The following is a 26444-nucleotide window of genomic DNA, read 5'->3' on the forward strand; positions in this document are numbered from 1 at the left end:
TAGGTGTGTGATGGTCTTCACTGGAAGGTCCGATGGCCATGACGCACCGGAGTACAGCACACCACGATCCTCACAAGCACAGACACACACACACACACAGCCGCGTGTCAGCTCTTTCATCTTTGGTCGATGCGTCAGTGTACACCATGCATCAGCGGAAGGAGCGCTCGCGCACTCATGTGTGTGCGTGGCTGTGCGTCGAAGGTGCATCAGCCTTCTCTCTGATGCCCTAAAATGAAACGATGGTCTATCCTTCACTGGTATCCGCTTTGTTTTTCGCTCGCCTCGGACGCTGACGGCTGGCAGCTTGCTCCGGCTTGCCTCTTCTTCCCCCTTGCGCCAGCGAGTGCACGTGCGGCCGCCCTCGCAGAGGAAGTTGGGCACGCGCGAGTCCGCCATTGTACCCGACATTCTACGGATGCCACTCCATACCGATTCCTCTCCCACACGATAGAAACTCTGTTGGATCGGAGTATTCCGTATGCGGCTGGTGCTCTTGACGGCACAGACCGTGGCTCCGCTTCCGCTGAACCCCGATGAGCTGACTGTGGATGGTTCAATCATCATAATGCTGCGGAAGGGTGTGCGGGTGTCGGAGGAGTGCGCCCGCGCCCGCTGCCGGGAGAAGGAGCGGATACTGGCATGGACCTCTGCTGAGCACTCGAACCTTGTCCAAGTCTTCAGAACCAACGCGTATTGGCCGGGCTCGTACACGATGCAGACTCTCGTCGTCGTCGTCTCGACGATCTACGGCGTCGCACTCAACGGGCCGCGACATGACGTCACCAGCGAGCCGCGACACTGCGCTGGGCTCGAAGAAGGACCTTCGGCTGCCTCCTCACTCAGGCGCGGCTCTCACGAGTGCTCAGCTTCTGCAGCGCACGCTCTCGGGACGAGCGGACGATGGGCCCCGTGGCTCTGATGTGTTTAACCGCGAGCCGCAGCATGAGACGGAGAGGCAAGGTAGGAAGGGAGCACGCACTCGCAGAGCAGCGGGAAATCGGGGTGCCGCCACGGGCACGCGATTGGGAACACGGTCCCGCCGACTGTCTGGGTGCGCCGCGCATGGGAGGCGCCTTTTCTTGTCTACTGGAGCTGTGGCTCACTTTCATGTGGATGGTGTTTCTGTCATCGCTGCCCTCCGCAAGGGCTACGCACACATTCATGTGATCAACGCGGAACTTCATGGCTGCATGCCCCCCCCTGCCATACGTGATCTACGGCCCGTTACACACAATCCGGCGAAAACTCCGCCGACGGACCGAGCCGCGATCCCGTGTGCCAAGCTCGACAGGGCACAACGGGCGGCACGGTGAAGTGCGACAGGAAGCTGGAAGGGCAGGCATATGCGCCTATGTATCTTCTTGCATGAAAACACACACTCTGCGCGTGCCGTTGTGGCACTCGGTGTGTGAACGGCACGACCGCACCCAGCACCCCCGTCGAAATCGAGTCCACTGAGGCGGATATGCCGACACGTCCCAATGGCGTCCGTGTAACGCTCCACCACCACCACCACCACCTCTCTCCCTCTCCGCCGGCTCCGAAAAGGAGGTGTGCACATGCAGACATCCACCTCAAACTTAGTCCAACTGCGTGCGTGCGTGTGTGTGTGTGCGTGTGTCACTGCCTCATCATCATCGACCACGCAACACTCGTCGCAGCAGGCGGTCACGTATGCCCATGTACTCTGACGAGGATGCCGCGGAGACGGTGCGGATGGAGTCATCCAATGCCGATGCTTGGCGAGAGGGAAACTCTTGTGCGGTGCCGCATTCCTCCAAAATCCGCGGGCGAACCTCACAGGCCGCTGCACCCAGCGTCAACAAAGGCGCAACATCTACGCTGCACCAACGGCGCGGCCGCGTGATGGGGCGCCGCTACTGGAGCATCTGCGTGGCGCTGGTGTTGATGACGCTCTTCCTCAGTGAGCTTCTACTAGCGCGGTGGGTGTTGAGGCCCGTTGCGCCAACAGCCTCTGTTGGCCATGCGGGAGCAAGCCAAAGGAAGGCTGGGCAGCGAGCGGTGACGTCGTCAACGACGCGGCCACCGGCGTCCACTGAGGCTGCGGTGGACAGCAGGAATAACGATGCTGCGGCGACGGCAGCCAGCAAAAGAGCTGGCATCGGCGAAGAGCTGCTGCCACCCACGACGCTGGTGCCTTGGGTCAATGCCTCTCCGCCCGTGGCCTCACCTGACGTGGCGTCATCAGTGCACAGGGCGGCATCGGCACCCCTGCACGAGCAGGTGACCGACACAAACCGTTCAGCCGTCACTGAAGGCAATGCCGCACAAACGGCAACCAACGCAGAGACTCTGAATACACTAGTCGAAGAGTTGCTGACCTCATCGGCCCACACGAGTGCCACCACCGGAAATCCGTTGTCGTCGTCGCAGCACCAGCACCAGCACCAGCAGCCGACCTCTGTAACGCATGTGTCACCACCACAACCGCCGAAACAGCAAGATGAGGAGGACATGCGTGATAGCCCTGTTCCCCCTCCGCGTCCTGCGCCGTGGGCGAAAGGCGGTGGCAGTGTTCGCCTGCGTCACATGTTCTCCATTCTCACCGTTCTGGCAGGTGCGCCCTTGACGACGCCGAGCGTCGCGGGAGATGCCACCAGCCGCATCCAGGACAAGGAAGTGCGACTGCTGAAGAGGGCCGCCATGGGCCTCTACCGGTCGGGCATGGCACAGCACGCCAGCTTCCACGAGTGGCTCCTTGTTCACAACAAAGTGCTCGAGCTAGGGGCGCAGAAGAGTGAAGAGGCCACAGTGCGGGAGTGGTGGCGCGTAGCACGCAGCGAGCAGGAGGCAGCAGCGGCCCCCTCTCTGAGGGGGCTAACCTCTGCCTCGACATATCTGCCGCATGTGCGCGTGGCGGGGCTGCCACACACATCACTGGCCAGTCCTCTCACGACGAAGTTGGCGTTTGCGCTCTTGCACGGCGTCCGGCTTGTCGTGACGGAGTACATCGTTCTTCACGACCTGCAGTGGACCTTGACGGGGGCGAGCGGGCTTGTCTTCGGTGGCGCAGCAGACGCGGCGGGTGCTGCGTTCATCGGACGCGCCAACTCGGCTAACACCAACGCGTCGCCGCCCTCTTCGAGTGGCAACGTTGTCCAGAGAGAAATCACGCTGGCTCTTCAGACGCTATCGAAGAACGACTGCCCAGATCTGCCAACGATTGTGGTGGACCAGGAGCGTAGCGGCGCCACAGAGGACGTGCATGCATACCGCCTGCAGGTGTACGCGTCGCAGGAATGGCGCCAGCCGGAGCGCGAGGCGGAGCTGCAATCAAAGCTGATCGCCTACGTGCAGAAGATTCGGTCTCCAACTACAGCATCCCCTTCCGTGGTGGCTTCGGTCCACAAACCCATGTCAGACGCCCTCATCTCAAGCGCCGCCACCGCTGGTGCTGAGGCGACTGCAGCGAGCGAGGTGCCGGTGCAGAATGGGCTGCCCATTGTAGCGTACAGCGCATCCGCTCACTTTCACTGCCAACACGCGCCCCTCTACGGCACCCGCATACTGGCTCCGCTATGGCTCCGCCCCTCTCGCCACAAACCCAAAGCACTGTCCCACAGCACTCGCTATGGGGCACCAGGAAGAAACGCCTCCACCCCCTCTCCACCCCTCACGACTCTCTGCGAAGCGCTCGTCAGCAGCCAGCTGGGGCTTGGTGATGCTTACGCCGTTCAAGGGAGCACCTTCCACCGCGTCTTCTGCCAGGAGTGGCTGCAGTTCGCGCTGCTTCCGAGCCCCAAGACACCGATACGTGGCAACACCAAGCTGGACGCAGCATCCGAAGCCGAGGTGGCCAGCCTCATGGCCACCCTGCGCAAGTCCCAGCCGCAGCGCGAGAGCGACGTCGATGTGCAGCGGATGGACATGGCGCAAAGACTCGGCGACGGGTTGTGCACGGTGGAGTGGGTGGCACACCTGAAGGCAGCACAGCTGCACTACCGCGAGATGGCTGAGCGGAAGCGCTGGCGTGCCGATAATCTGACGCGCTCAACAACCACCACGGCCACAAGCGATATAGCCGGACTTGCCGCCCATTCACCCGCCTCTCCTGTGGCGCCAGCAGCCGTGCCGCGGCTCTCCCTCTCTAACGCAGCTGGGTGGTCGCCGTACTTGAACCAGTACGCGACGCTTCTCTTCTCCGAAGACACGGGGCAGCTCTCGCGAGTGGCCGGCACATATCTCGCGTTTCTCCCGAACGTCCACTACGCCCTCCAGCACATCCGGCGCACGGTGGAAGACAAGCTTGCCTCTGTATCTCTCAAGTACGCGGTAGAACGGACACGGCGCTTCACCTCCGTGAAGCAACCAACCGACCGAGAAGTTGTCTGCCTTCCCTCCCACCTCTCCCGCGTGCACCGGCACGCTGCCATGTACAACACGCAGTGGTTCCTGAGTTATCTAGGCTTGCGGTGCGTGCAGCACAAGAGCTCCTGCCTCGGCGGCCTCTTCGAGTCGGAGGAGCGCACCCTCCAGAACATGGACCGCTACCTCTCGACCACTGGCAAGTGGAGTCGCGGCGAGTTCCGCGTGTGCATGTCGGCTGGCGTGTACGTCTCAGACCCCTTGGATGAGATGCTGTGATACCGTGCGGCGAACAGGCAGTCGTGCCCGCTGTATGCCTATTCTGGAGCGGGAGGGTTCTCTGCGTGCCAACTGCCCATCCATCCGCAGCGCGCTGTGCATGTGTGTAGAGGCGTGAGGGATGAACGTGGGAGAGCGCAGGCCCAAGCAAGAAACATAACGAGATCCATCAGCTGTGCGCCGTCGGAGGTGCAGACGTGCGCGAACGCGTGCAAGCAGCATCAGCCCTAGGATTCTACCGTCTCTGTGTCTGTGCCCGTGTCTCTCGCCCATTTCGCAGACAAGCAGGCACGCGCACTATGCACGCAAGCGCGGCATCACCGCTATGCTCTCCCACCCCTCCCACCTCGTCCACCACCACCACCCCCACCTGTGCTCTCCCTATTCCCGCTTTGTGTGTTTTCTCCTGGCACAGGTCTCGGCTGTCTCGCCACACAATCACCGCCGCAGCCGCAGCCGTTGTGTAACGGAGGAGTCGTGCAGCCGAAAGCGCGCTGGTGGAGGGGGCCGGATCGTGTGTCCGTCCTTCGTTGTTGATTTTCGCTTCGCTTTTCGTGTGTCGCTCTCACTCCACCACCACTACCGCCACCCCCCCCCCTCTCGGCCGTGAAGCCGCCACCGTGTGTTGGCGACGGCCCTGATATAAGGCGTGCGTGGGTGTGAGGTAGACGCACGCGCCCCTCCCCCTCGACGCCCTCCTACGTTTTATAGAAGTGGCGCACCGAACATACACATAGAAGCTTGAACTCCCGCCTGCTCAGTGACTCTCGCTGGTGCACAGGCACACATACACTCATACACAGCCCTGCACGCGCGTACTTGTGGTCTTCGTCTACCCCAGACTCTGCGAGCCGTAGGTCAATGTCATCGTCGCGTACTCGAAGGCAGCCGCAAAGCCCAGTCCTGGCGTCGACGGACTCTTCGGCCTTCACGACAGTGAACACGAATGACATGCTGCGGCAGTGCGAGCGGCTGATCGTTCAGCTCTCTGAGCAGGTGCTGGAGCAAGAGAAGGACATTCGCTACCTGCGGACGGCACTGGACTCCAGTCGAAACCACCAGCGCCGACACCGACGACGGGGCGGGGATGAGGCGCGCGAACGGGCAGCGGCCGTCATCACGGCAGAGAGCTGCAGCGTATCAACGGAGGGGCGCCGGCATCACCGCCCACATCGAATCACAGCCAAACCACCCACACCGATGAAAAAGACGCACGAAGACTCTCGACTGCGCCTCACTCTCCCATCGCCGACGACGTCGCAGGTGTCCCCCATCAACTGGTTCGAGGACGCGGGCGTCGACTTCACCACGGGGCCCTATCCAGAGTCTACTGTCGTGGCACCGCATAGCCCCCAGAGCAGCGCAGCAGGAAGTGCCGTACCCTCGCCGACGCACTCCGCCCGCAAGCCGAGCGGGCAGCACGGCACGGCGGCAGCCCTCTCTTTTCCGGCTATCATATGCGGTGTTAGCAGCTGCAGCGATAAGACCAACGGCGGCCTAACGCCCAGCGCTGTGTGCGATGGTCCTCCCTCCGGCGAGACGGCAACTGCAGACGCACTTTGGGCATCGTCGCTGCTGTCAGAGCAGGAGAGGAGCAGCAGTAACAGCTCCCTCGCCCGGCACCGTCGCAGCACTGCACAGCTCACGCGGAATGCGCAGTTCGAGACCCCGCGAGTGAAGTTCGATAACCAGGATGCGATGAGCTACCTGCTGGGCGTATTTTCTAGTGTCAAGTCGACCCGTGAGGCCGATGGTGGTGCAACAGCGGCGATGGCGGAGGTCGGTGAAACGGCTCCCTGTGGAAGAGAAAATCGCGGCTGTGCAGGCGCGCGCTCTCCAAGGGCGCCGCTGCAGCAGCAAGGCGAGCATGTCGCGCGGCAACTCTTTCACCCCGATCTTTTCGATGAAGATGAGGACAGCGAGAGTGGCAATGAACACCCGAGTGGTGGCGTCCTGTCCGACCATCACCGTCCTGCGGCAAGGCGACCTCTTTCACCGGCTCCGCGCGACAAGCGAGGCGGCGACATCAACGGCAGCCCACCAACAAATCACAAGACGGGCGGACCTTTCGATAAGGAAGATGCGCTCTTGCAGGAGCGGTACGCTTGCATTGTCGCATGCGCGTTAGCCGCTGAGTTCGCCACCTCCACCACACTAGTGGAGGAGGATAAAGTAGAGAAGCAGCAGCAGCAGCAGCGAAGATGCAAGACAGGGCCTCGCACGCCTACGGCAGCTCAGTGCCGCACCACGTCTCAGCACGATCACAGTGCCAGTGCAGCGGTGTCGGAGCTACTGCGACTTTTCACTCTCGAGACCACCACGGGACATCAGCCGGACACTGATAGAAAGGGCTTGCAAGGACAGCAACTCCTTGGCACCACCACGTAGTGCCAGCTGGCACGACAAGCTTAACAGGAGCGGCGGTTGTGGTGGTGCAACACTGCCGTCTGGGTAATGGTATACGTTATGGTGTCTACAGGGAGTGGCAGCAGCGAGAAGGGCTCATGTGGAGGCGAGGCCTCCGCATCTGCTCTTCACTCACATAAACCCTCAGCTTTGGCGCTGAAGGAGGCGCCTGGGGGTGCCGGTGTCGGTGCACCTCCGTGAAGGCATTTGTTCATAGAAACGTGTGTGGAGGAAGCTCGGGGCTCTCTTGCTTTGACTTTGTTTCCTGTGTTGTTTTACATCCTCTCCCGCCGCGTGTGAGCATGTGCCTGTTTCCGGAGCAGCGTTGATGCTCAGTCTGAGAAAGAGAAGGGGAGGGAGCCTCCGCGGATGAAGGCTGAGCCACACTTTTGATTCTCGCTGCAGCAGCCGCATCCCCACCATCACCACGGGCGAGCTTGTGTACGTCAGCTGGACTTGTGTCACGGTGACATGCATCGCACCCATGAAGCGACCATTCGCCATCGTCCTCACCTGCTCTGTGTCTCTCCTCCAACTCGAACCGTCTCCCCCCTGCCCCTACATTCTGCGCTGGCATGTGCGCGGCGATTCGAAAAGCTGAATGAACGGAGCAGCAACGTTTCTCAGGGTCCCTTGTCATGGAAGCGACTGCAGCGCTGCACGCTACGGCGGCGTCGCCCTCGCCTCCGTCTGCCTCGCCGTTACGACTACGAACGGCTGAGGTACTTGTATCCCTGACGCGCCGTGCGGACCAGGCGCTACACGAGCTAATCACGACGCACCACGTCTTCGTGTCAAATCGTACGCAGCGCCTGCACGGTGCCCTCTCCATCGCCGTTGCCCAAGCGCAGCAGGTGCTACGGACATTGGAAACGGTGCGGGAGCAGCGGGAGCGCGAGCGGCACCAGGTGTACCAGCAGCTGCAGCAGCGGTCAGGCTCTTCGGCCTCTCCCGCTACTCGGACTGCATCGCCCTCTGTGGAGAACCGGGCACCGACGAAGGAGGAGCACCAGCTGTACATGCAGCTGGAGAAGGCCCGCATCGACCTTCGCCGCGTGCTTCCGCGCGCTGTGACCGAGGTCGAGGACACAGGCAACGTCACCGAGGACGACGTGACGTCCACCTCAGGTGGATCGGCCGCCAGCACCGCGGCGGCACTCCGCTCGCTGCTCCACACGCGTTCCATGCTCTCGGTGGAGCTCAAGAAGATTGACACGGCGGTACAAGGACTCGCCGGTTCCAGTGATTCCCTCGCGGCTCTTCAACAGTCGCTCCAAGATGTGCACTCATCCATGAAGATGGCACAGCGCATGGTGCGCACGTTATTGACAGTGCAGTCGCGGGATGATCTGCTGCTGCGCGTGTCTGCCGTGCTGTTTGCGTTGGTGGTGCTGTACGTCGTGGCGCAGCGACTCCTTCGCCTCTTTCCTACCACCGTGTACGTCACCTTGGACGAGGCGTGAGAAGTGGGGGGGGGGCACCGCGATGGTGCGTGCCTGCGTAATCCGCTCCACGTGTTTGTGGGCCATCGAGGCTGGTGTGAGGGAAACACCGTCTACCTTTGCTGTTCTACGGTGTCGTCTCGCTCGCTCTCTCCTCCAGCGCCGCTGTCAAGTCGCGTCCTCCGCATACACACACACACACATGCCTCCCGCCTATATCTGCCTGCACTCTGCACACGCACCGACCCCTACGTCGACACGCTCACGGGTGTGCCACGCGCGTCTGCCAGCGCCTGTCTCCTCACCACTCTCATCTCCAGGTATGGTCTCTGACGGTGCACGCACACACCTCGAGTATCGGCCTTTTTCTCCTGCCCCTCCTCTCCCCTTCTCACGCAGCACCACCACTACGATCGCACCCACAGAGAGACGCGCTCACCGCCTCACAAACCGTTTGTCTGCGAGCGGGTTCGGTGCTGCAATACAAGGATGCCCGTCTACTCGTCACGCGCTTCGCCACAGCAGCGGCTGCCCTCGACTGTACCCACATTCACCCATGACGATGTGAGCGCCTTCCGTCTGCGCCCGTTGTCCCATGCAACCACGACCGCCGCTCCCCCGAGTGTGGCGGCGGCGTCCACATCACAGCTGCCTCACCTACAACAATCGGCCGACAAGAGAGCAACGACGACGACAGCAGCAGCAGCGCGTGGCCTCATCAAGACGGAGCCGGCGCACCACAGTAGAAGAGCAGCTCAGCCCGTCACCTCCGCAGCGTCGATGAACAACTTTGAGGCGATACGCGTACCGCCTGCAGCGACCTCACGTGTCTACGCAGCCCTCACGCCTGCTCGCGTCCAGCCAAACGAGGCCAACAACGGGGGTAAGAGCGATGCGAGTCGGCAGACGGAGAAGTCGTCTCCGCCGCCCCGTGCTGGAGCCAGCGTTGCCGGCTGTGCGGATGCATCTCTCCAAGACACGCTCGTGGGCTTGCCCGCGTCAATCACGGAGGACATCGTGGCACCAGGCCTGAGCGCTGCTGAGACGCGGCAGCTGGCGCTGTGGACGCGCAGTACACCAGCCTTTACCGCCTCAACAGCGCCGGCTCATGCCCCGACGACCTCCTTCAACAACCCGCTGCACCACTGGTGGCGTGAACGGCAGGCGATGCGACTCCACCAGCGCCATGTTGCTGCGCTCGACGAGCAGCTGAGCCCGGCCCTCGAGCAAGCTGTGCGAGCACTGCTGACGGCGGAAGAACATCATTGGCAATTCGAGATGCAGCACCAGCAAGAGCGAAAGAGTGGGGTGTGCCCGGCACCGGCGATGCACTCGCCGGTGCCGCTCCACAAGATGGCGGCGCTGCTGCAAGCGCTGCAGCTGGTCCTTCATCAGACGAGCGTTTCTTTCATCGAAGCTCAGGACAGAAAGATCACCGCTGCAGTCGCCACCGCGGAGAACACGTGTGATGGAAACCGCAATGCAGGACGGCATGTCGGTCTCACAAGCACCTCAAGTAGCTTCACGGAGCAAGAGGACGAAGTGGAGGCGCAGCACGCGTTGGAGCGGGAGCAACGTCACGAGGTGCTGCAGGCCGCTCTCAACACGGAGCGTGCACTGGCGGAGGAGGTGAGGCGACAGGTGCCGACTGGGGCCGGCGTCTCTGTCGTCACTCTCCCTTGTGACCGCTTTGTCCCTGCCCCCGTGCTGCGGCTGGAGGCGGCGGTCAGTGTTGCGCTGCTCTCCAGGATGATTGAGAAGGCGGAGTCAATCACGGCAGGCATGGAGTTCGCAGGCCACCTCCTCCGGCAGTACATCCTGCCTCACGTGTACGCCAACTATGCCGGGTGGGCGGCGGTGCGGCCGCGGCTGGGAACGCTGAGCGAGCAGGTTACCCACCTTGCAACCCTCCCGCTGCGCGTCCAGCAGCATCAGAGTCTGGTAGCTGCAGCCGTGCAGGCCCAGGCCGACGCGAAGTACCTCGAGGACGTTGTGAAGTCATGGACGATGCGTGCGTGGCTGCACGGAGTCATACGGCACCGTCAGTCCCTCGCCAAGCAAGCTGCAACGGAGCGTGTCGTTGCACGACTGCGGGGACGCATCGAGCTGCATCGGATGTTCAGCGCGTGGCGGCGAGAAGCACAGCGCGGGCAGCAGCTTGTACGTGAGACACGGATGGAGGCGGCGTACATTGAATTTCTCGAGGAGTCGAGGCTATCAGCGCTGCGGGACAGTCAAACATACGTGGGAACAGCGGCGACAATGGCCACGGCTCTGCTCATGTATGGTCCCAAAACCTCACCAGCACCCGTAGCTACCATGTGGTCCCGTGCTCAGCAGCAGCAGCAAGAGAGCAGGCGAGGACAGCAGGAACTTCCTGCTGGAAACAGGGAAGAATCATCAGCAACGGACATCCATGCCAGCGCCGCCCCCACAATGGTGAACACCCCTGCTGGATGGGCGGTGGCCCCGAGCCACTCGCGAGGGAGGATCGCGCAGGCGTCCCTGTTGCCCTCTCCCAGTCGCCATCGCCACGAAACACACTCCTCGAAGCGCAAGGGGGCAGGCTACAGCCGTGTCCAACTCTCCTTTATCCGGCGGAAGGCTGCCGGCATGGCGTCGGCAGAGCAAGAGAGAGCCGGGGAGGCTGGTATTCACAGCTTGCGTAGAGGCAATGCCTCTGTGGCCGACGACGACGACGTTGCAAGAGAAGATGGTAAAGGTGGCATGATGGAGCGGTACATTGTGCGCGACGCCAGCAGCGAAGACCAGAGCGAGGTCAGCAGCGATGAAGACAACACTATCGATGGCGGCGGCACGCTGGCGCAACTCGTCTACCTCGAGTCCCACGCTGACGACATCCACGAGGAGGGCAACGGGTCGTACCGCGCGCGCTCTACAGCGTCGTCCATGTTCCCGACATCTGACATCAACGCATCCTTGGCGGGAGCGACTTCTAGGCGCGGAGGTGACGCTGGCGACGTCTCGATGCACACCCTCTTCCAGAAGATGCTGGCGAAGCTGCACGAAATCGACCAGGTCAACGCCTATCTCCGCGCGGAGCTGGCCGTGCACTCTCGGCGACTGCGCAAGGTTGAGGCTGCAAACCATGGCCTGCGTCAGCGGAATCGCCAGCTGGAGGATGACACGCTGCAGTTACTACGCGACAAGCTGGATGCGCTCAACACCGCACAAGAGCGGCTCATGACGATCAAGGAGAAGAACCGCCAGCTGCGGCACGTCCGCTCTCGCCTGCGCGCGCACCGGCACCGCCCGTGGCAGAGCACCGTGCTGCGCGTCGTCGGGGACATGTGCGAGGTCTCAACAGCGGCAGCGGAAAGTGCAGACGAGGCCCGCGTGCACGCGGATCGCCACGGCACAGGGTGCACCACCAGTGACGATGACGATGGCGGCGAGGGCGAGCGCGGAAACGCTTCGCCTCAGCCCGCGAAGTCTGCCGTGGCTGCCGAAGCGACGGCGGACGGGCAAGAGATGGCAGCCACTGGGTCGGTGGGATCCCTTTCCACGGAAAACCACGCGGCGCTCCCAGGCAGCGACAACAATGAGGAGCGTCTGTTCAGCCGCATCGCCCCAATCGTGCTGCGCTCAGACCGTCAGCTCCCTGACGCTCTCGTCATCATCGCAGACTGGGCCAACAGCTGCCTCGAAGACCTGGAGTGCCTCGATGACATGAAGGATGGCCCTCTAGCTGAGCGCTTCCACAGCTTCAGCGAGGAAGCGCGGAGCGGGGTGCTGATCAGTCGACTTCTCTACTACCTTGCCCTGCCGCGGTACCGCACCACGACGTCGGCCGCCGATATGGAACGGGGCGTCGGAGCGAGCTTGGGCATGAGCGACTCTGCCGGAGCCAGGCTGGATGGCATCAATCGCCGACGTCAGCTGCTGGAGCAGCGTGGCGTGCAGCTGAACCCGCCCTTCCCCGTGTACGCAGACTGTTTTAGTGATTTGCTGGCCGCACCGCCTGTAGAGCGCATATCCCAGCTTCTCGCCTTCGCGACAGAGCTCATGGCTGGTCAAGACGTCGCGGCGCAGGAGCAGAACGAGGCGTGGCGGGCGAACACCACAAACGGTGAGAATACGAACGGGCCGGCCAGTGTCGACTTTCGTGTAAGCGCAGCAGAGGCGGGGGATGGGAAGCGGTCGCCGCGAGCTGCCGCGGCGTCGCTGCCTACGCTGTCAACTCCGTTGCCGCTCCACACCGTGGTCAACCCGCACGCCATCGTGCGCGGTGAGAGGTCATCTGTCATCACACTCGTTGCGCTTCTTTACGTCCGCTTCGCGCACCCCTTCCACCACAAGAGTCATCAGAGCGCGAAGCGAGAGCGGAGCGCACTGCTGCACCTCTGGAGCGGCGGCCAAGCGACAGTGGCCGAGCTCAACGGTATCGTCAACGACAGCCTCCGAGATGCTGCAGGAGGGAGCGGCTGCCCGGTGGAGATTACGGCGACGCTTGACCGGGTACCGCCATCCGGCTACTCAATCGAAGCCGACATGCTGCGTCAGCTGCCGACAGAGGACAAGACGGCATGGCAACTCTTCCGTGAGCGTTGCCTTCCTGTCTTCGGCACACAGGCGCACCCCTTCCTGCTGCGCGGCGGCTTCTGGCCGAGCGACGCCTTCGAGAGCCCTGAGCTGGCCGCGATGCTGAGCACCCTCGCCATGGCGCTGCGCCGCTCACTGGAGTTGCACCGCTGGCATGTGACGCTCAACTGCCTGGTGCCGGTGCGCACGTATGGCGGGCTGAGCAACGGCGTCTTCACCGGACCGTGCGCGTCAGCCCCGGCACTATTGCTGGGACTTCGTCAGGACGGTAAGAAGAACCTCTCCATCGAGCACCCGCTCATCCCTCAGTGCGTGGAGCAGCGCCAGCAGGCCTACCTGAACGCGCTGGCGAGCGAGACCTTGGGCGCCTCTCTCATCTCCAGGGACGATGAGGCAGCCAAGCTGCTGACACAGCAACAGCATCTGGCCGACCCCACTACGGAGACAGCGTCGCTGATGGACGCCATCACTGGTCTTTGGCAGGAAGATCTTCTCTCGCTCTTTGTGCAGCGCGCCACCCTCTCCGCGCACCTGGCGCTTCCGGTTCTCGACCTCGGCAGCTGGCGCCTGCTGTGTAGTGACCTCGGAGTGATCAGCATGGCGAGCCCAGACAGCGAGGGCGCCGGCGCGCATGATGCTGTGATGCTCAGGATGCACGAATCTGGTTCGTCACAGATGCAGGTGCAGTCAATATCGCCACGTCAGCCGAGGCCACAGTTGCAGGCGATGGACATGGAGGTAGTGACGACGCTCTTTCAACGCGCCGTCATGGCGGTTTCACTCGCTCGGGATGAGGTGGACCCCGCAGTGCTGCAGTCGGCACGGGCCGCCAGGGAGGCGTCGTCGCAGACGGCGCCAGCGGCGGCGGGGCAGCACAGCCAGGCTGACAGCAGGCGGAGTCGTTCGTCGAAGTCATCAACGCAGCATCAGACGCTACCAGACATACAGATGGACATGACATACCCGTCGTTTCTTATAGCGCTTGTGCTGCTGGTGCACCATCTGTACCCGGCCTTCATCTCGGCGACTCCAGCAGGCGTAGCGGTGCAACCCTTGTCTTCACCGACTGCCTTTCTCGGCAGCTGGGAGTCCAGCACCCTCACCAATAGCGACGATGGGCGGCTCGGGAGTCCCGCCTCGCTGCCGCTGGACGGCGGTGAAGTGAACCGCAGCCACCGCGTTTCGAACAGCAAGCCCACCTACTGTTCCCTTGTGGAGGCTTTCAGGTTCATGATGCAAGGCATTGTGTTGCCCAGCTCCGCGGCTCACCTGCAAGTCACAGATCCTCACTTTGTTCTTCGCCAGCTCACGCGTGGCGTGAAGACACAGGTGGTGCTACGGAATTGCGCCCCGGCGCTGCTGCTTGTGTATCAAGCGTACAGCAAGGAGGTTTTTGGAGAGCCGGGGATGGTGCGCAAGGACGTGCTTCGGCTGCTGCGCGATGCGATGCTCACCAGCACCGAGCTCTCACAGCATCGCATCTATGAACTCTTCTCCAGCTGCTCTGTGCCGCGCCATGCGAACGAAGAGGTCGCCATCGCCAACCGCAAGGAGATGGATCGGCTGGCGCACGCCAACAGCAGCCCTGGCAGTCTCCCGGTGTCGGCGCGACGGCCAGGCTACCGTGCGGTGCGCATCGTCGATCCAGACGCCGCCACCGAGTCCGCCGTCGCGCACTCAGCGCATCGGAAGCGCGTTCACATTCTCAACTTCGAGGGCTTCTGCAATTTTCTCTGCGTCCTGTGCGGCTTCAAGCAGCCGAACGTCTTCGTCCCATTTGAGGAGCGCCTGCTCTCCTTCCTGCACAACTCGCTCCTGCGGCCGCTGATGCACATGGTGCCTGCTCTGGTGCCGCTGGTGTCGCGCTCGCAGCTAGCTGGAGCGTCGAACAGCGTCTTGGCCTCTACTGCCGTAGTGAGAGCCGGTAGCGTCAACAGCGACGGTATCTCCAACAAGGCGGGCGGTGGGAGCAGCAGCGGTGCGATTGGCGCTCGCGGCGCAGCCTCGTAGTGACTGCGGGCATGAATGGGGAAGGACAGGAAGTAAGGGTGCGCCCGCATTGGCAGTAGAGTCACGCAAGGACACAAAGGGGGTGTGCGTGAGCGCCCGTGTGTACATGTCGGTGCTTGGCTTGCACAGTTTATGTTTCTGTTGTTGTTGCTGCCCATGTACAGCAGATCACCTCCGCCATGAGGGAGTGCGTTGTGTGCGGACGTGTCTGGGTGCGTGATCAATGCTCCCCCCCCCCACCGCCACCGCCACCACCACCACTCCTTGGAACCCTTTTTCTCTCTTGTACGTGTGACGCTGTGGACACACAGACACACACAGGCCTTCTTCTATCCGACAGGTCAGTCCTGCACGGTGTTGCTCTCGCTCTCTGTGTTCGCTTCTTGCTGCAGGTGCGGTGCCACGTGTCGGCTGTGCCTTCTCCCCTCCCTCTCGTCATGTCGCCATCATGTGCGACATGCATGTACATACGCTCTGACAAGACGCACGTAAGCGAGGCGACAGTGACCGCCATGCAGGACATCTCTCCACTCCACGCGACCACCACCACCACCACCCCTCTCTCCTCAACGGGCTGCAGGTGAGGAGTGAGTAGCAGCAACAGGGCTGAGTCGCGTGTGCCAGTGTGCACCGCCTTTCCCTCAGTGTGTATCTAAACACGCCACAGAGAATGTCGGAGAGGAGAACTGCGCTGCCGCAGAGGTGGTGGCCGTTGTACTCCACGTATCACGTGCCTCCCGCCTCATGTCTTCTGTCCTGTGCTGTGTTGTAGTCGCTCCGCTGCGACGGAGCGAGGTGGTGTGCGAGTGGCAGTTGTTATCCAAGAGTAACGCGTCAGCAGCCCAGTACACACACACACTGCCATCTCCCAGCTACCGTTCTTCTCTCGCTCCCTTGCTCACCATCTACCCCCCCCCCGATACACGCACACGCATGTACGCCAGCACAAAGCGTGGCGCTGGCCATTTATCGGATGGCGCAAGGATAACTTTCATGTTGAGCCATGGGCCTCCTCCCCAAGCCCGTCGCGCCACAGGCCCTCACGCCTCCTAGAGCAACGTCGCGATGCGCTATGACCGCCTCGGCGTGCAGATGCGCACCGAGGAGAGCGAGGCCAAGAACACAAAACGGCGCCATCGATGGATCTACACTCCAGAGGCTCTCTTCTCGCTTCGCACCATCTATGCCACAGATGCCGTCCGCCTCTTCCATCGCTGGCGCCATCAGCGCAAGGGCCTCCCTGCCGCCATCGTTGGCACAGCGAAGTCCGCCGCATCACCCAGCATTACTGACAAGAGCACGACTAGAGATGTCTGCACCCACCCACACCCCCCCAGGGGGCTTTGCCGCAGCCGCCGTCCGAAAGGGGCGAAAAGAAGACATGTGCTGCGTGTGGTGAGCCCTCGAGTCTGTCGATGCCCACACGGTCTCCCACTATGGTCACCTCATCATGTCAAGCACGACCACGGACCCATGGAGGGGAAGCTGCCCCTCCACCAGGCACACGCGCACACCTTGGAAGGGCCTGAGTGAAGTGTGTCGTGTCTCTGCCTGCGTGTGAGTCGCTCATGCTCCTTCGAAGTGCGAGGAGGAAGGGTGTATGCTAAACGAGCCCGTGGACACGCACGTGTGCGCCAAACACTTTCATGCATGCTTATCTCCTCTCTTCGTTCTCGGCCTTTCTCGACCTCTTCAACCCTCGCGCCGCACTGTCAACCTCTCCCACCAACATCGTCAGACGTGTGCCATCACGGGCAACAGAATACCGTAGCCTGTCCTTCCACACCTGCGCCCCTTCTGCGCTCACACTCCGCAGCAGGTGTTCTTGCTCCTGCTTCTTCACGCCTGCTCTCTATCACGCACGCACTCTCCTTCGCGTACGCCGGTCCTCGTGCGCGCGAGTGGAGTGGCTCGACTGCCTCAGTGGCACGGCTAGAGCAACTGCCGTCCCATTTGGCGACCGCTTGTCATCAAGTCCTGTGCCGCTGCTGCGGTCACACTCGGGCCCGACCCATTTCTTTTCCCCCACCGCACCTCGCACTCGCGTGTGTCGATCAGGGCGCTCTCGGTTAATACGCACATAGACACGCGCGCCCATCCGCACAGCGATCATGCTGAGGTGTAGCCCAGCTGCCGCTCTACTTATCATTCAACTGCAACCGATCCCGCTTGTGGATCCTTCGCTCTGTCGGTGAACTCCACCGACATTGCATTGTTGTAGTGGTGCTGCCCACGTATCTCGTTGGCCGGTTCTCGGTGGAGGGGAGGAGTGGCGCGCACCGGTGACGGTGCTCACGATTGCGCAGGGGGGGACGCGGAGGTCCTCTCCGGACGGCAAGAGGGCGAGCAGAGGCGTCGGAGAGTGGAAGGTACCTCATCCTACACGTCATCCGGGGCTGTGGCGGCTCAGCACTCGACATCCGGCCTGTCTCGTTGCCAGGGTGTGAGGGCATCACTTGGTGTTTGCCTACTTGCACTTGTGCAGGTAAGCTTGAGAGACACCACCGCTGTGCTGCGTGGGCGTGGACGTCTTCTGCGGAGGATCCTGCAACGCGTCATTGATCAGCAGCAGCCGTGACGGTAGCTGAAGGCGGAGGCGGAGGAGGGGCTTGCACATGCATCTCACGCAGACACGTAGTGACAGGCGCCACACGTGCACACGCACGCTTTTCTTGCAGTGCTGACCATCACTGAAAGGCAAAAGCGAGAGGGCGCGGAGGAAAGCGAGAAGTGTGCGCGAGATCGGCGAGGAGTGGGCTCGCTTCTCCTTCTTCGATGAAGAAGGGCGCCGACGCCACACCTTGTCCTGCCCTGCTGCCCTTCTCTGCGTGTATTTCGGGATTATCGCCGTGGGTTTGGTATATGTTCTCCGCAGGTGTCCGTGTGGTTGGACCACACACACACACATACATACTTGTACACCCATACGCAAGAGCGCGTGTGTCGGGGTGTCCATGTCGAGCAGCTCACTCGACGGCACATCATCATCACCGCATACAAGTCGGGCACATAATCTCCTAAGAGCGCAAGACGCACGTACACACACGCGCAGCACAGAAGGAGAGGCTGCACACTCTACCCCGATAAACACACGCACACACGCACATACATATACATGTATATATTATATACATATTATATACATACATCTCTCTCCTCTCGGTGTGTCTGAGTGCGCCCTTGCCCGTGTGCGGAGACCTCCTTTGTTCTTATTACTGTTGCAACTCCTCCTCCTCCCCCAATCATCGAGCACAGCCGTCGTCGCGTTGCGTGCGCGCGCGCCGGTGTGTTCGCTCACCCCACGCGGCAACACCGCTGCTCGACGCAACGGGTGTGAGCGGGAGAGGGAGACGTAAAGGAGGATACATAGAAGAGCAGAAGGTGCACGAGGCGACGAGGGAAGGTAGAAGACAATCACACGGCAACCGCGCAAGAAACGGGCGCGCCCCATCCACGCATTGAACACGGAAGGCGAAAGAAGGTCGTCACAGCGAGAGAGAGGGAGAGAGGGGGGAGAAAGCGAGTTGGTGAGCAAGGGGCCGTACAGTGGGAAGGCACACGCGTGCTCAAGCCTGCGGTGGTGGTGTGATTGGCCCGTCCTGCTGCATCTCTTCCTCCGCTCACCAATTACGTTTGTGCGACGGTCGCCGTCATCAGCGTGTTGTGCACGGTGTCGGTGTGCGTGCATCCATTTATATTTACATACATAGTGTCTCGTGTGCGTGCTGTAGCGTGTGCGGTCGTGCTCTCGATCTGTTCGGTTATTACGGAGGGACACAACATCATACGAAAGCGGGTACCAGCGCACAGCACCGCTACGTGCCTACGACGGACCTCATAAAACAGAAAACGTAACAGTATGGGATACCTGCAAGTGCTCCTCGCGTCCCATCGCCACCTCACTGCTGCACCTCTGCGTCTCCGTGCTCGTGGTGCAGTTATGGCGCCAGTGTCCGAGTGTGCCGCTGCACCGTCGTGTGTGCCTCCTCCTCCTCTTCCTTCATCCTCCCCACCTCCCTCAGCATCGCCAGCTGCACCCGTGCGTTCTGCAGAAAAGTGCACACAGCTGATGGTGAAGGCGAAGAGACGGGACAGGGGGCGGTGGATAGGCGGCGGCGGCGGCGGCTCGTACCGCGCCAGGGGAGCGTACGTCGCTGTAGCGTCACCGGTGGTCGAGCCACTCCACTGCGAACGAAGACAACGGCAGCTCGCGCAGCTCACGGTGGTGGCAGTGCACGTAATGCGACACACAGCAGCACGGCGGTGGTGCCACTCGAAGTCCAGTGAACCTCCGAGTGACGGTGATCTGTCACCACGTGCTGAATGTCGGCCCGCACCATCAAGCGAAGCGGTCCCGCCCGAGTGCGGGGACTCGAAGGAGGAACGCCCATCTCTACTTGACGGGCTACTTCGCCGACTACAACAGACGACAGGTGTCTCAGCCAGCGACAGGTGGGCAGCAGTGCCCGCTGCAGCGTCATCGGCGCTGGATGCATCTAGCCGTCACGGTTGTCCACGCACTATCGCAAGGACCGAGGAAGAGGCGTACGTGCCGCTCCTCTTCCGGCCCGACTTTCAGCGTGCCAACCCACATGCGCGCCGGCACGCCGCCGCTGCGATTACAGCAGCGGAGCCAGAAGCGATGGCGCCAACGATCACAGTCGATCTGTGTTGGCGTGCCGTAGAAGAGGGCGGCGTGCAGGCGGCACGCGGCAGTTTACGGGAACGCGCCTCACACAAAACGCTCGAGACAGTTGCACACGAGGCTGCACCTGCGGCAGCGCGCTCACCCGCGCCACGCGGGGATGCGGAGGCTGCCAAATTGGGCGATCCACGCACGGATGCCGCTGCATCGCCTGCCTTGGTGTGCAGCGACAACGCGCTTCTCGAAGAATTCGACATGGACAACATCCCAGCCTTTGATCTAGGTGGTGCACAGGAAGATGGACGCGCAATCAACGAGGAGAGGGATCGACAGCTCGATGGCGACGCCTCCGCGGCGGCGGCATCACCGGCGCATCCGGAAGCCGTTTCGAAAGACGACTGGGATGATCTGTTGTGCGGTGCTGTTGACAAGGACAGCGAAGACGTGGAGGATTGGATCACCGACGGCGCCCTGCCCGTGGCACCTGCCGCCTCTGCCGGTGATGCTGTGCGGACAGCCGATAGGCGCTCTCGCCAGCTCATACTGGACCCAGTGGAGTGGCTGGCCCAGGCCTCCGACGCCCCGCTCATGGACGAGGGCCTGCTCGAATCGAGCACGCACATCAAGGACCAACTTACTGAGACGCTCGCGCCGTCCGCTGCCGCCAAGTACACGGAGTGGCTTAGCCATCAAATGCACGATGCCACCTTCCGCGACGTGGAGGCGGCAATCGGCGAAGCGCCGCCGAGCGCGGACAATGTGGCAGCGATAGCCGCCAAGGGCTTTGACCCGGCAACGGCAGTATTCATGGCATCAGCATCGCAGCAGAGCATCGACGCCGAGGAAGACACGAGCTTGCAGGAGGAGCTGACTGCTGAGCTTTACGCCGACGTCTCTCGAGCCATCCGCAAGCAGCAGTGGCACCGACCGCGCAACCGGAAGGCGAAGCGCAGCAGGGCGGCGACGGCCGCCCTCTCGACTAGCACTGACACAAACGGAGACCGTTTCACGGATGCAGTGCACCCGTCAGAGGCGCCTCTGAGTCAGGAGAACGATGCCGCGACGATGCAACTCGAGGCACTGCCTCCTGCCGCTCAGTCTGCAGCCCCCCTCAACCCAGACGAGGGTGCAGATGGTACCGCTGGCGGTGCGCTGCCGACACCTTGTCACGAAGTCGCTGCCGCCTCGCTCACGGGACCGAAGAGGGATAGCACGACTGCACCAGCGGCGGAGTCGGACGCACTTGTCTACAACATTTTTACGCGCCGCGTCGCCAAGGCTGGATCGATGAGCATCCGCACACTGGCACTGATGGGCATCGGCGTCGACCGAACCACGCGTGAACTCTGCGTGACGGACGGCGAGGCGCTGCGGAACCTCGCTGGCGAGCTGCGTGCCCACCGTGTCTCCTGGCCAAAGCTCTGGTCGCGCGGCCCCCTTTATCAACAGATTGAGCGTCTCCTGAGCGATGCGACCGTCGAGGACCCCGTGGAGCGAGTGTCGGGACTACTGAAGTTGCAGTACAACCGATCCCACCTGCAGCGGCAGAAGCCTGGTCTTGTCGTATGCGGAGACACGACAGAGTCGGAGCAAACACCATCAGCGGCTGTGGAGGCGACCACTGCGCAGCCTAGTATGATCGAGAGCATCGATGAAAAGCTCCTCACCCTTCAGGACCTTAACGCGGAGCAACAGGCTGTCGTGCAGCTGGTCATGCAGGGGCATCATACATACATCGGCGGCGGCGCTGGCACGGGCAAGTCGGTGCTGCTCCGTGTCATCAAGCAGCAGCTTGCTCGTGAAGGACTAGCTGTGGCTGTGACGGGGACGACCGGCATTGCCAGCTCTCAGATCGGCGGGTGCACGCTGCATCACTGTCTCGGTATCAGCCCTCTTGGCGAGTTCACGCGTCGCAAGGACTTGAGCAGCTACGACGTCATAATCATTGATGAGGTGTCGATGCTTTCACGGGATCTCTTCGAGTCGCTGGAGGTGCACCTGCGCCGCGCCAACAACATCAACCTCCCCTTCGGTGGTGTACAGATGATACTGAGCGGCGACTTTCTGCAGCTCGGCGCCATTCACGCGCAGCCGCTTATCACGTCCACTGTCTTCCGCCGCAACTTTGTTCAGCTGAAGCTGCACACGGTGGTGCGGCAGAACCGCGACCTGCGCTTTACCGCCCAGCTGCAGCAGCTTCGGCGTGGAATAGTGCCACCGGACCTACCAAAATCGGTGCGGTTCATGTCACGAGAGCAGGTGGTGGCCGAGCACCATGCTGCGTCGGAGCTACGTGAGCGCCAGCAGGCCCAACTGCAGCAGGTCCTGTCCACCGCAGCCTGCGAGCCCTCCATAGACCCTCACACGGAGGCACGGACGACCTTCAATGCTGCCGATGAGAGCCTTCGGACTCCGTCCGCGCCGGCGACCACGCCTGTGAGTCCGGTCCCACAAGTGCGGCGCCGCGACAGCGTGGCTGCATTCGTGGACGGCGCCGTGAACCTGTTGCCGACGAATCACGAGGTCGACGCGACCAACACGGAGCAGCTGGACAGGTTGGATGGGGAGCTCATCACATTCACACCTCAGCTCCTGCCCCCGTCCCTCGTGGGTGCCTGGTCTCCGACGTATGTGCTGCGCGTCTATGCGCCACCGAAGCTGAACATGCAGATGTTTGCGCTGGAGATACGGCGGTACCTCGCCGCTTTCTACACACACGGGCAGCGCGCGTCGTCGCGACCTTCGTCTCGCTTGTCAGCGCGGCTGGCAAGTCGGAAAACGGATGCCGCGGCGTTCTCCAGCACCGCAGCAGCGTCAGCAGACTTCAGTGACGGTGCGTGGCTCCTGCACCCCAGCCTCAGCGAGCGCAGCATCGTGTTGTACCCCCTCTTCGTCGACGCCTTGGCCCTCCGGGTGCGTCTGCCGCCGACGATGGACAAGGACGAGGCGCAGGAGTTCTTGCTGTACCTGAGTGAACTGGATCGTCATCTTGAAAGCATCGACAACGGCGTACGGGTCCGCGACGTCCTCGTGCACCCAGACGGCATGCATACGGAGCAGGACGAGTTCACTCTCTTGCAGTACGCCCAACGCACTCCGCTTGCCCGGCCACTGGGGCTAAAGATTGGCGCTCGCGTGATGCTCCGCACGAACCTGGCCCCAGGGCTTGTGAACGGAAGCCTGGGCACCGTTGTCGCCTTCCGCAAGCTGGAAATGGACCAGCTCCCGCGCTACATTCTCGGCAGCGCGCAGCGGGAGGAATCCATCTTGCAGTACGCCGACTACTTGAAGTACGAGCAGGGCTTCGACGTGCCACTGGTGCCGGTATTGGACTTCAACGGGCGGCAGGAGGTGATCCCGCCAGTGACGCACTTTGTTGGAGGGCTGCCGAACACGCACTTCTACAGCATGGGGATCATCGCCCTGCCGCTCTCCTTAGCCTACGCCTTCACGGTGCACAAGGTGCAGGGCCTCACCCTGGTGGGTCGCGTGCACCTGGAGCTGTCTCGCATGTGGCCGTGTGAGCATCTGCTGTACGTGGCCATGAGTCGCGTGCGTAACCCGGAGCAGCTGTCGGTCTCCTCTTTTCACCCCAGCCTGGTGCGTACGGCGGCGGACTGTCTGCTCTTCGATGACAGCCTGCCGCCGGTGACGCAGGCGCGCATCGCGCCGTACATGGTGGCGGCGACCTGGCGGCGCTCAGTGGAGCGACGCAAGAAGACGGTGCTGAGGAAGCGCCTCGAGGCGTACGTGGCGAGGCGCCAGCAGAGGCTGCAAAGTGAGGCGAGTAGAGGCGACATCCGCGCAGAAATACGGCTTCTGGAGGAAAAGATGCTGAAGCAGCGGGTGAGGGCGTCGGCAGCGCGCGGCAAGCGCCGCAACACCACCGGTAAGTTAGGAGCCGTAGCGGCCTCCCCAACGGTGTGAGCAGCAGACGCGCAGATGTCCCAACACCGATCCAGCGGGTCATAGGCGGTACTGCAGTCTCCGAAGTGCGTCTGAGGCTGATGCTCACTGCTTGAGCCAGCACATGTGAGGAGGCTGCGAAGGCACCAGCACACACACAAATATCTGTAGGCGTGCACTGTATCCCTGTCGATGGACGACTCGATGCAGCAGCCCAACCCTCTCCACCACCACCACCGCTGCCAGCCCACTCCCGTTGGCCTGCACTCTGTTATCTTCTAAAAAGAAACGAAAATCGACCCACAAACATTCGCGCACGCAGCGAGGTGCAAGGAGGCGCATGCGGTCACGTCAGTCAGGCTGTGTGTGGGCGAGCGAGCACACACACACACACACTCCCTCCCTCGTCTGCCCGCAATCACTCGCCTCGAGAGGAGCAAGGAGAGAGGGGGTGAAAAAGGACATAAACCGGAGAAGTCGGCTGCTCTGCCCTTCTCGGCACCCCACCTACCCACCCACCCCCTCCCTCCTTGAGGACAAGATGCGCGCCTGCCGCGCCATAGAACGCCCTCTCTATTTCATTGCCTCCTCGCTATACTTCTCCTCTTCCGATCTCCCCACCCCTCACTCGCTCCGTCACGCGCCCACACGCCTGTCACGCCGGTGCCATCACAGAGGCCTGTAACGCATAACCTACACTAGATTCTCCGTGTATATATCTATATCTATATATACGTTGATTCTGCTTCTTCGTACACTGTGCGTGTGTGTATGTGTGTGTGCTGGGGTGTGATGCTGGAAGGCCTTTACTTAGATTAGCGCCTGCCCCCACCCACCTCACCCCCACCCCCGCCTCTCGGCGTCTCCGCTGTCTCCCGTACTCGTTCTCTCTCTCTGGCTTGCTGTGCTTCAGCACGTGCGTCCGCGTGTGTGCTGCCGGTTTCCTCACTGGTGTTTGGTGCCCACACACGCACACGCGCATCATCTTCAAGTGAGCCGCAGCGGTTGACGACACGAAAGGACAAGCGACTGGGCAAAGCGAGAGCGTGAACGCAACTGAACGAGTGCACGGGAGAAGTGAGCAGCGGAGATCACAACGACCGCCGTCCCTGCTGTTCGCCTCCACACGCACACACATATACACCGCCCCCTCACGTCTCCTCGCCCCACCCGCCGACGCACGCGCTCTTCTTCTGCGCTCCTAGAAGCTTTCTTCTCTCTCTCTGTGTCCACAACTGTCGTTGTGTCATTTTTCGTTTCTTCCTTTGGACTTCCGTCCCGCCACACGGCTGCGCCACCCGCCACCCGTTGTGTTGCGCCGTGTTCCTTGCTTCTACACGCACACCCTTCATAGAGCACATCTCCCGTAACTTCTCTTGTACATCTCTTTCTTTCGTTTTTTTTCCTCGTTGGTTCTTCGATACATTGCGGCCTACCATCCTCGACGCGACCTCCTCCTCCTCCTCCCCCTCCTCCTCCCCCCCCCCTCCTCCTCTCGCTCAGCTCGTCGTCTCCGTCGGTTGCGCGGTGGTATTCCGGTGCATCTTTCTGTTCTTGGTTCTCGCACTTGGACTCGTTTTTTTTTCTTTTTCCCGCTCTCTTGGTGTCTCGCCGCGGTGTTGGTCGTTGTACACTTTCATGGTACCGCACGCACGCACACACGCGCACACTCTCCCGGGCGTGTCAAGCTGTTCCTTCTGTTTGTAAACAGACACCCTTCCTTGTATTTTGTCTTCCCCCCCCCCTCTCCGCACTCCCCGCACATCTTCATAGATCTTGACCCTCCCCCTCCCCCTCCCCTCCCCTCTCTCTCTCGCACACCCGCACACCCAGCCCGCACCTTGCCACATCGCCCACCATCCCGCTGCTTCCGTCGAAACAAACGTGTCTGTGTGTGCGTGCGTTCGCCACTCTCCTTTTCTTCGGCTTCTTTCGCATCTCCCCCCTCCCCCGTCTTCCCTGTCTCACGCGGAGCGAACAGACGCGCAGGCCTCTCTCGGCCCTCCTCCTCCTCATCTCGCCTCGTGTGCTCGCTGCTCGTTGTGTGCCGTCCATTTTGGTCCGGTGTTTTGGCCGCTCCCCCAGCCCCATCCACCCCTCCTCGTTGACGTGTCCAGGGGCACATCACGAACGGATTCTTGCCGGCGCTGCTCTCGCTCGCTTCCTCAATGTTTCGTTACTTTACGTCGTCCTCCTCTGCGGCGCGGCAGACAGCCGTGCAGCTCGCTGTTTGTGCTAACCTTCGCACCAGTGCCGCGTTGCTGCACTCAGCCGCCGCCTACGCGCGCGCATCGTCAATGATCCGCGGCTCTGCTGCCGCGGTGCCGTGCAGTGCGTTGGTGAGCGCTCAGCTCACCAACATGCGGTGGCAGTCCTCCCCCTCCTCCACGCCGCCGAAGTCGGAGGGTGGCAAGAAGCGTGGACGACCACGAGGCGGCAAGACACGCCGGCCCACCTCCGCACCAGCAGCCGCCGACACAAGCACAAGTATGGCGATGAGCGATGTCTCCCGCGCAGAGACAGACGCCGCTCTGGATCAGGCAGTGGCCGCCGTGGCTCAGCAGATCTTTGCGGGCTCCGCCGAGCCAATGCCAGTAGCACCAGCACGTTTTCCAGAAACTAGTGCGTTGAACACGCCCGACGCAACCCCCCTCACGGCACAGGTTACCAAGCTCGTGGAACCGCCGACAGCTGCAAGCGACGGCGCCTCTGTGGCGGCCTCGAGGGATGCCGGTGCCACCGCGACACCGGCGAGCTCGTCCGCTCCATCGGTCGGCAAAACAGCTCGGGAAGAGGAGCAGCCGCCGACCAACGTAGCAGCAGCCGCGTCAGCCGAGGTCACCGCACCAGCTACGCCGGATGCG

The 26444-nt window shown here is 62.1% G+C and overlaps 5 protein-coding genes across 5 annotated transcripts; all 5 read left to right on the forward strand.

The window, feature by feature from the left end:
* Positions 1–1677: 1677 nt before the first annotated feature.
* Positions 1678–4608, forward strand: LMXM_11_0280 (hypothetical protein, unknown function; the record flags this gene model as incomplete). Its single annotated transcript, XM_003872952.1, has 1 exon — positions 1678–4608. One exon carries the CDS (start codon positions 1678–1680, stop codon positions 4606–4608), a length of 2931 nt encoding a protein of 976 aa, XP_003873001.1.
* A 951-nt stretch (positions 4609–5559) lies between these two features.
* Positions 5560–6996, forward strand: LMXM_11_0290 (hypothetical protein, unknown function; the record flags this gene model as incomplete). Its single annotated transcript, XM_003872953.1, has 1 exon — positions 5560–6996. One exon carries the CDS (start codon positions 5560–5562, stop codon positions 6994–6996), a length of 1437 nt encoding a protein of 478 aa, XP_003873002.1.
* A 656-nt stretch (positions 6997–7652) lies between these two features.
* LMXM_11_0300 (conserved hypothetical protein) lies at positions 7653–8477 on the forward strand (the record flags this gene model as incomplete). Its single annotated transcript, XM_003872954.1, has 1 exon — positions 7653–8477. The coding sequence occupies one exon, from the start codon at positions 7653–7655 to the stop codon at positions 8475–8477; it is 825 nt and encodes a 274-aa protein (XP_003873003.1).
* A 1146-nt stretch (positions 8478–9623) lies between these two features.
* On the forward strand, positions 9624–15029 carry LMXM_11_0310 (conserved hypothetical protein; the record flags this gene model as incomplete). Its single annotated transcript, XM_003872955.1, has 1 exon — positions 9624–15029. One exon carries the CDS (start codon positions 9624–9626, stop codon positions 15027–15029), a length of 5406 nt encoding a protein of 1801 aa, XP_003873004.1.
* A 4900-nt stretch (positions 15030–19929) lies between these two features.
* On the forward strand, positions 19930–23601 carry LMXM_11_0320 (putative DNA repair and recombination protein,mitochondrial precursor; the record flags this gene model as incomplete). Its single annotated transcript, XM_003872956.1, has 1 exon — positions 19930–23601. The coding sequence occupies one exon, from the start codon at positions 19930–19932 to the stop codon at positions 23599–23601; it is 3672 nt and encodes a 1223-aa protein (XP_003873005.1).
* Positions 23602–26444: the final 2843 nt, after the last annotated feature.

Source organism: Leishmania mexicana, chromosome 11, assembly GCF_000234665.1.
Source record: "Leishmania mexicana MHOM/GT/2001/U1103 complete genome, chromosome 11".
Taxonomy (NCBI): Eukaryota; Euglenozoa; class Kinetoplastea; order Trypanosomatida; family Trypanosomatidae; genus Leishmania; species Leishmania mexicana.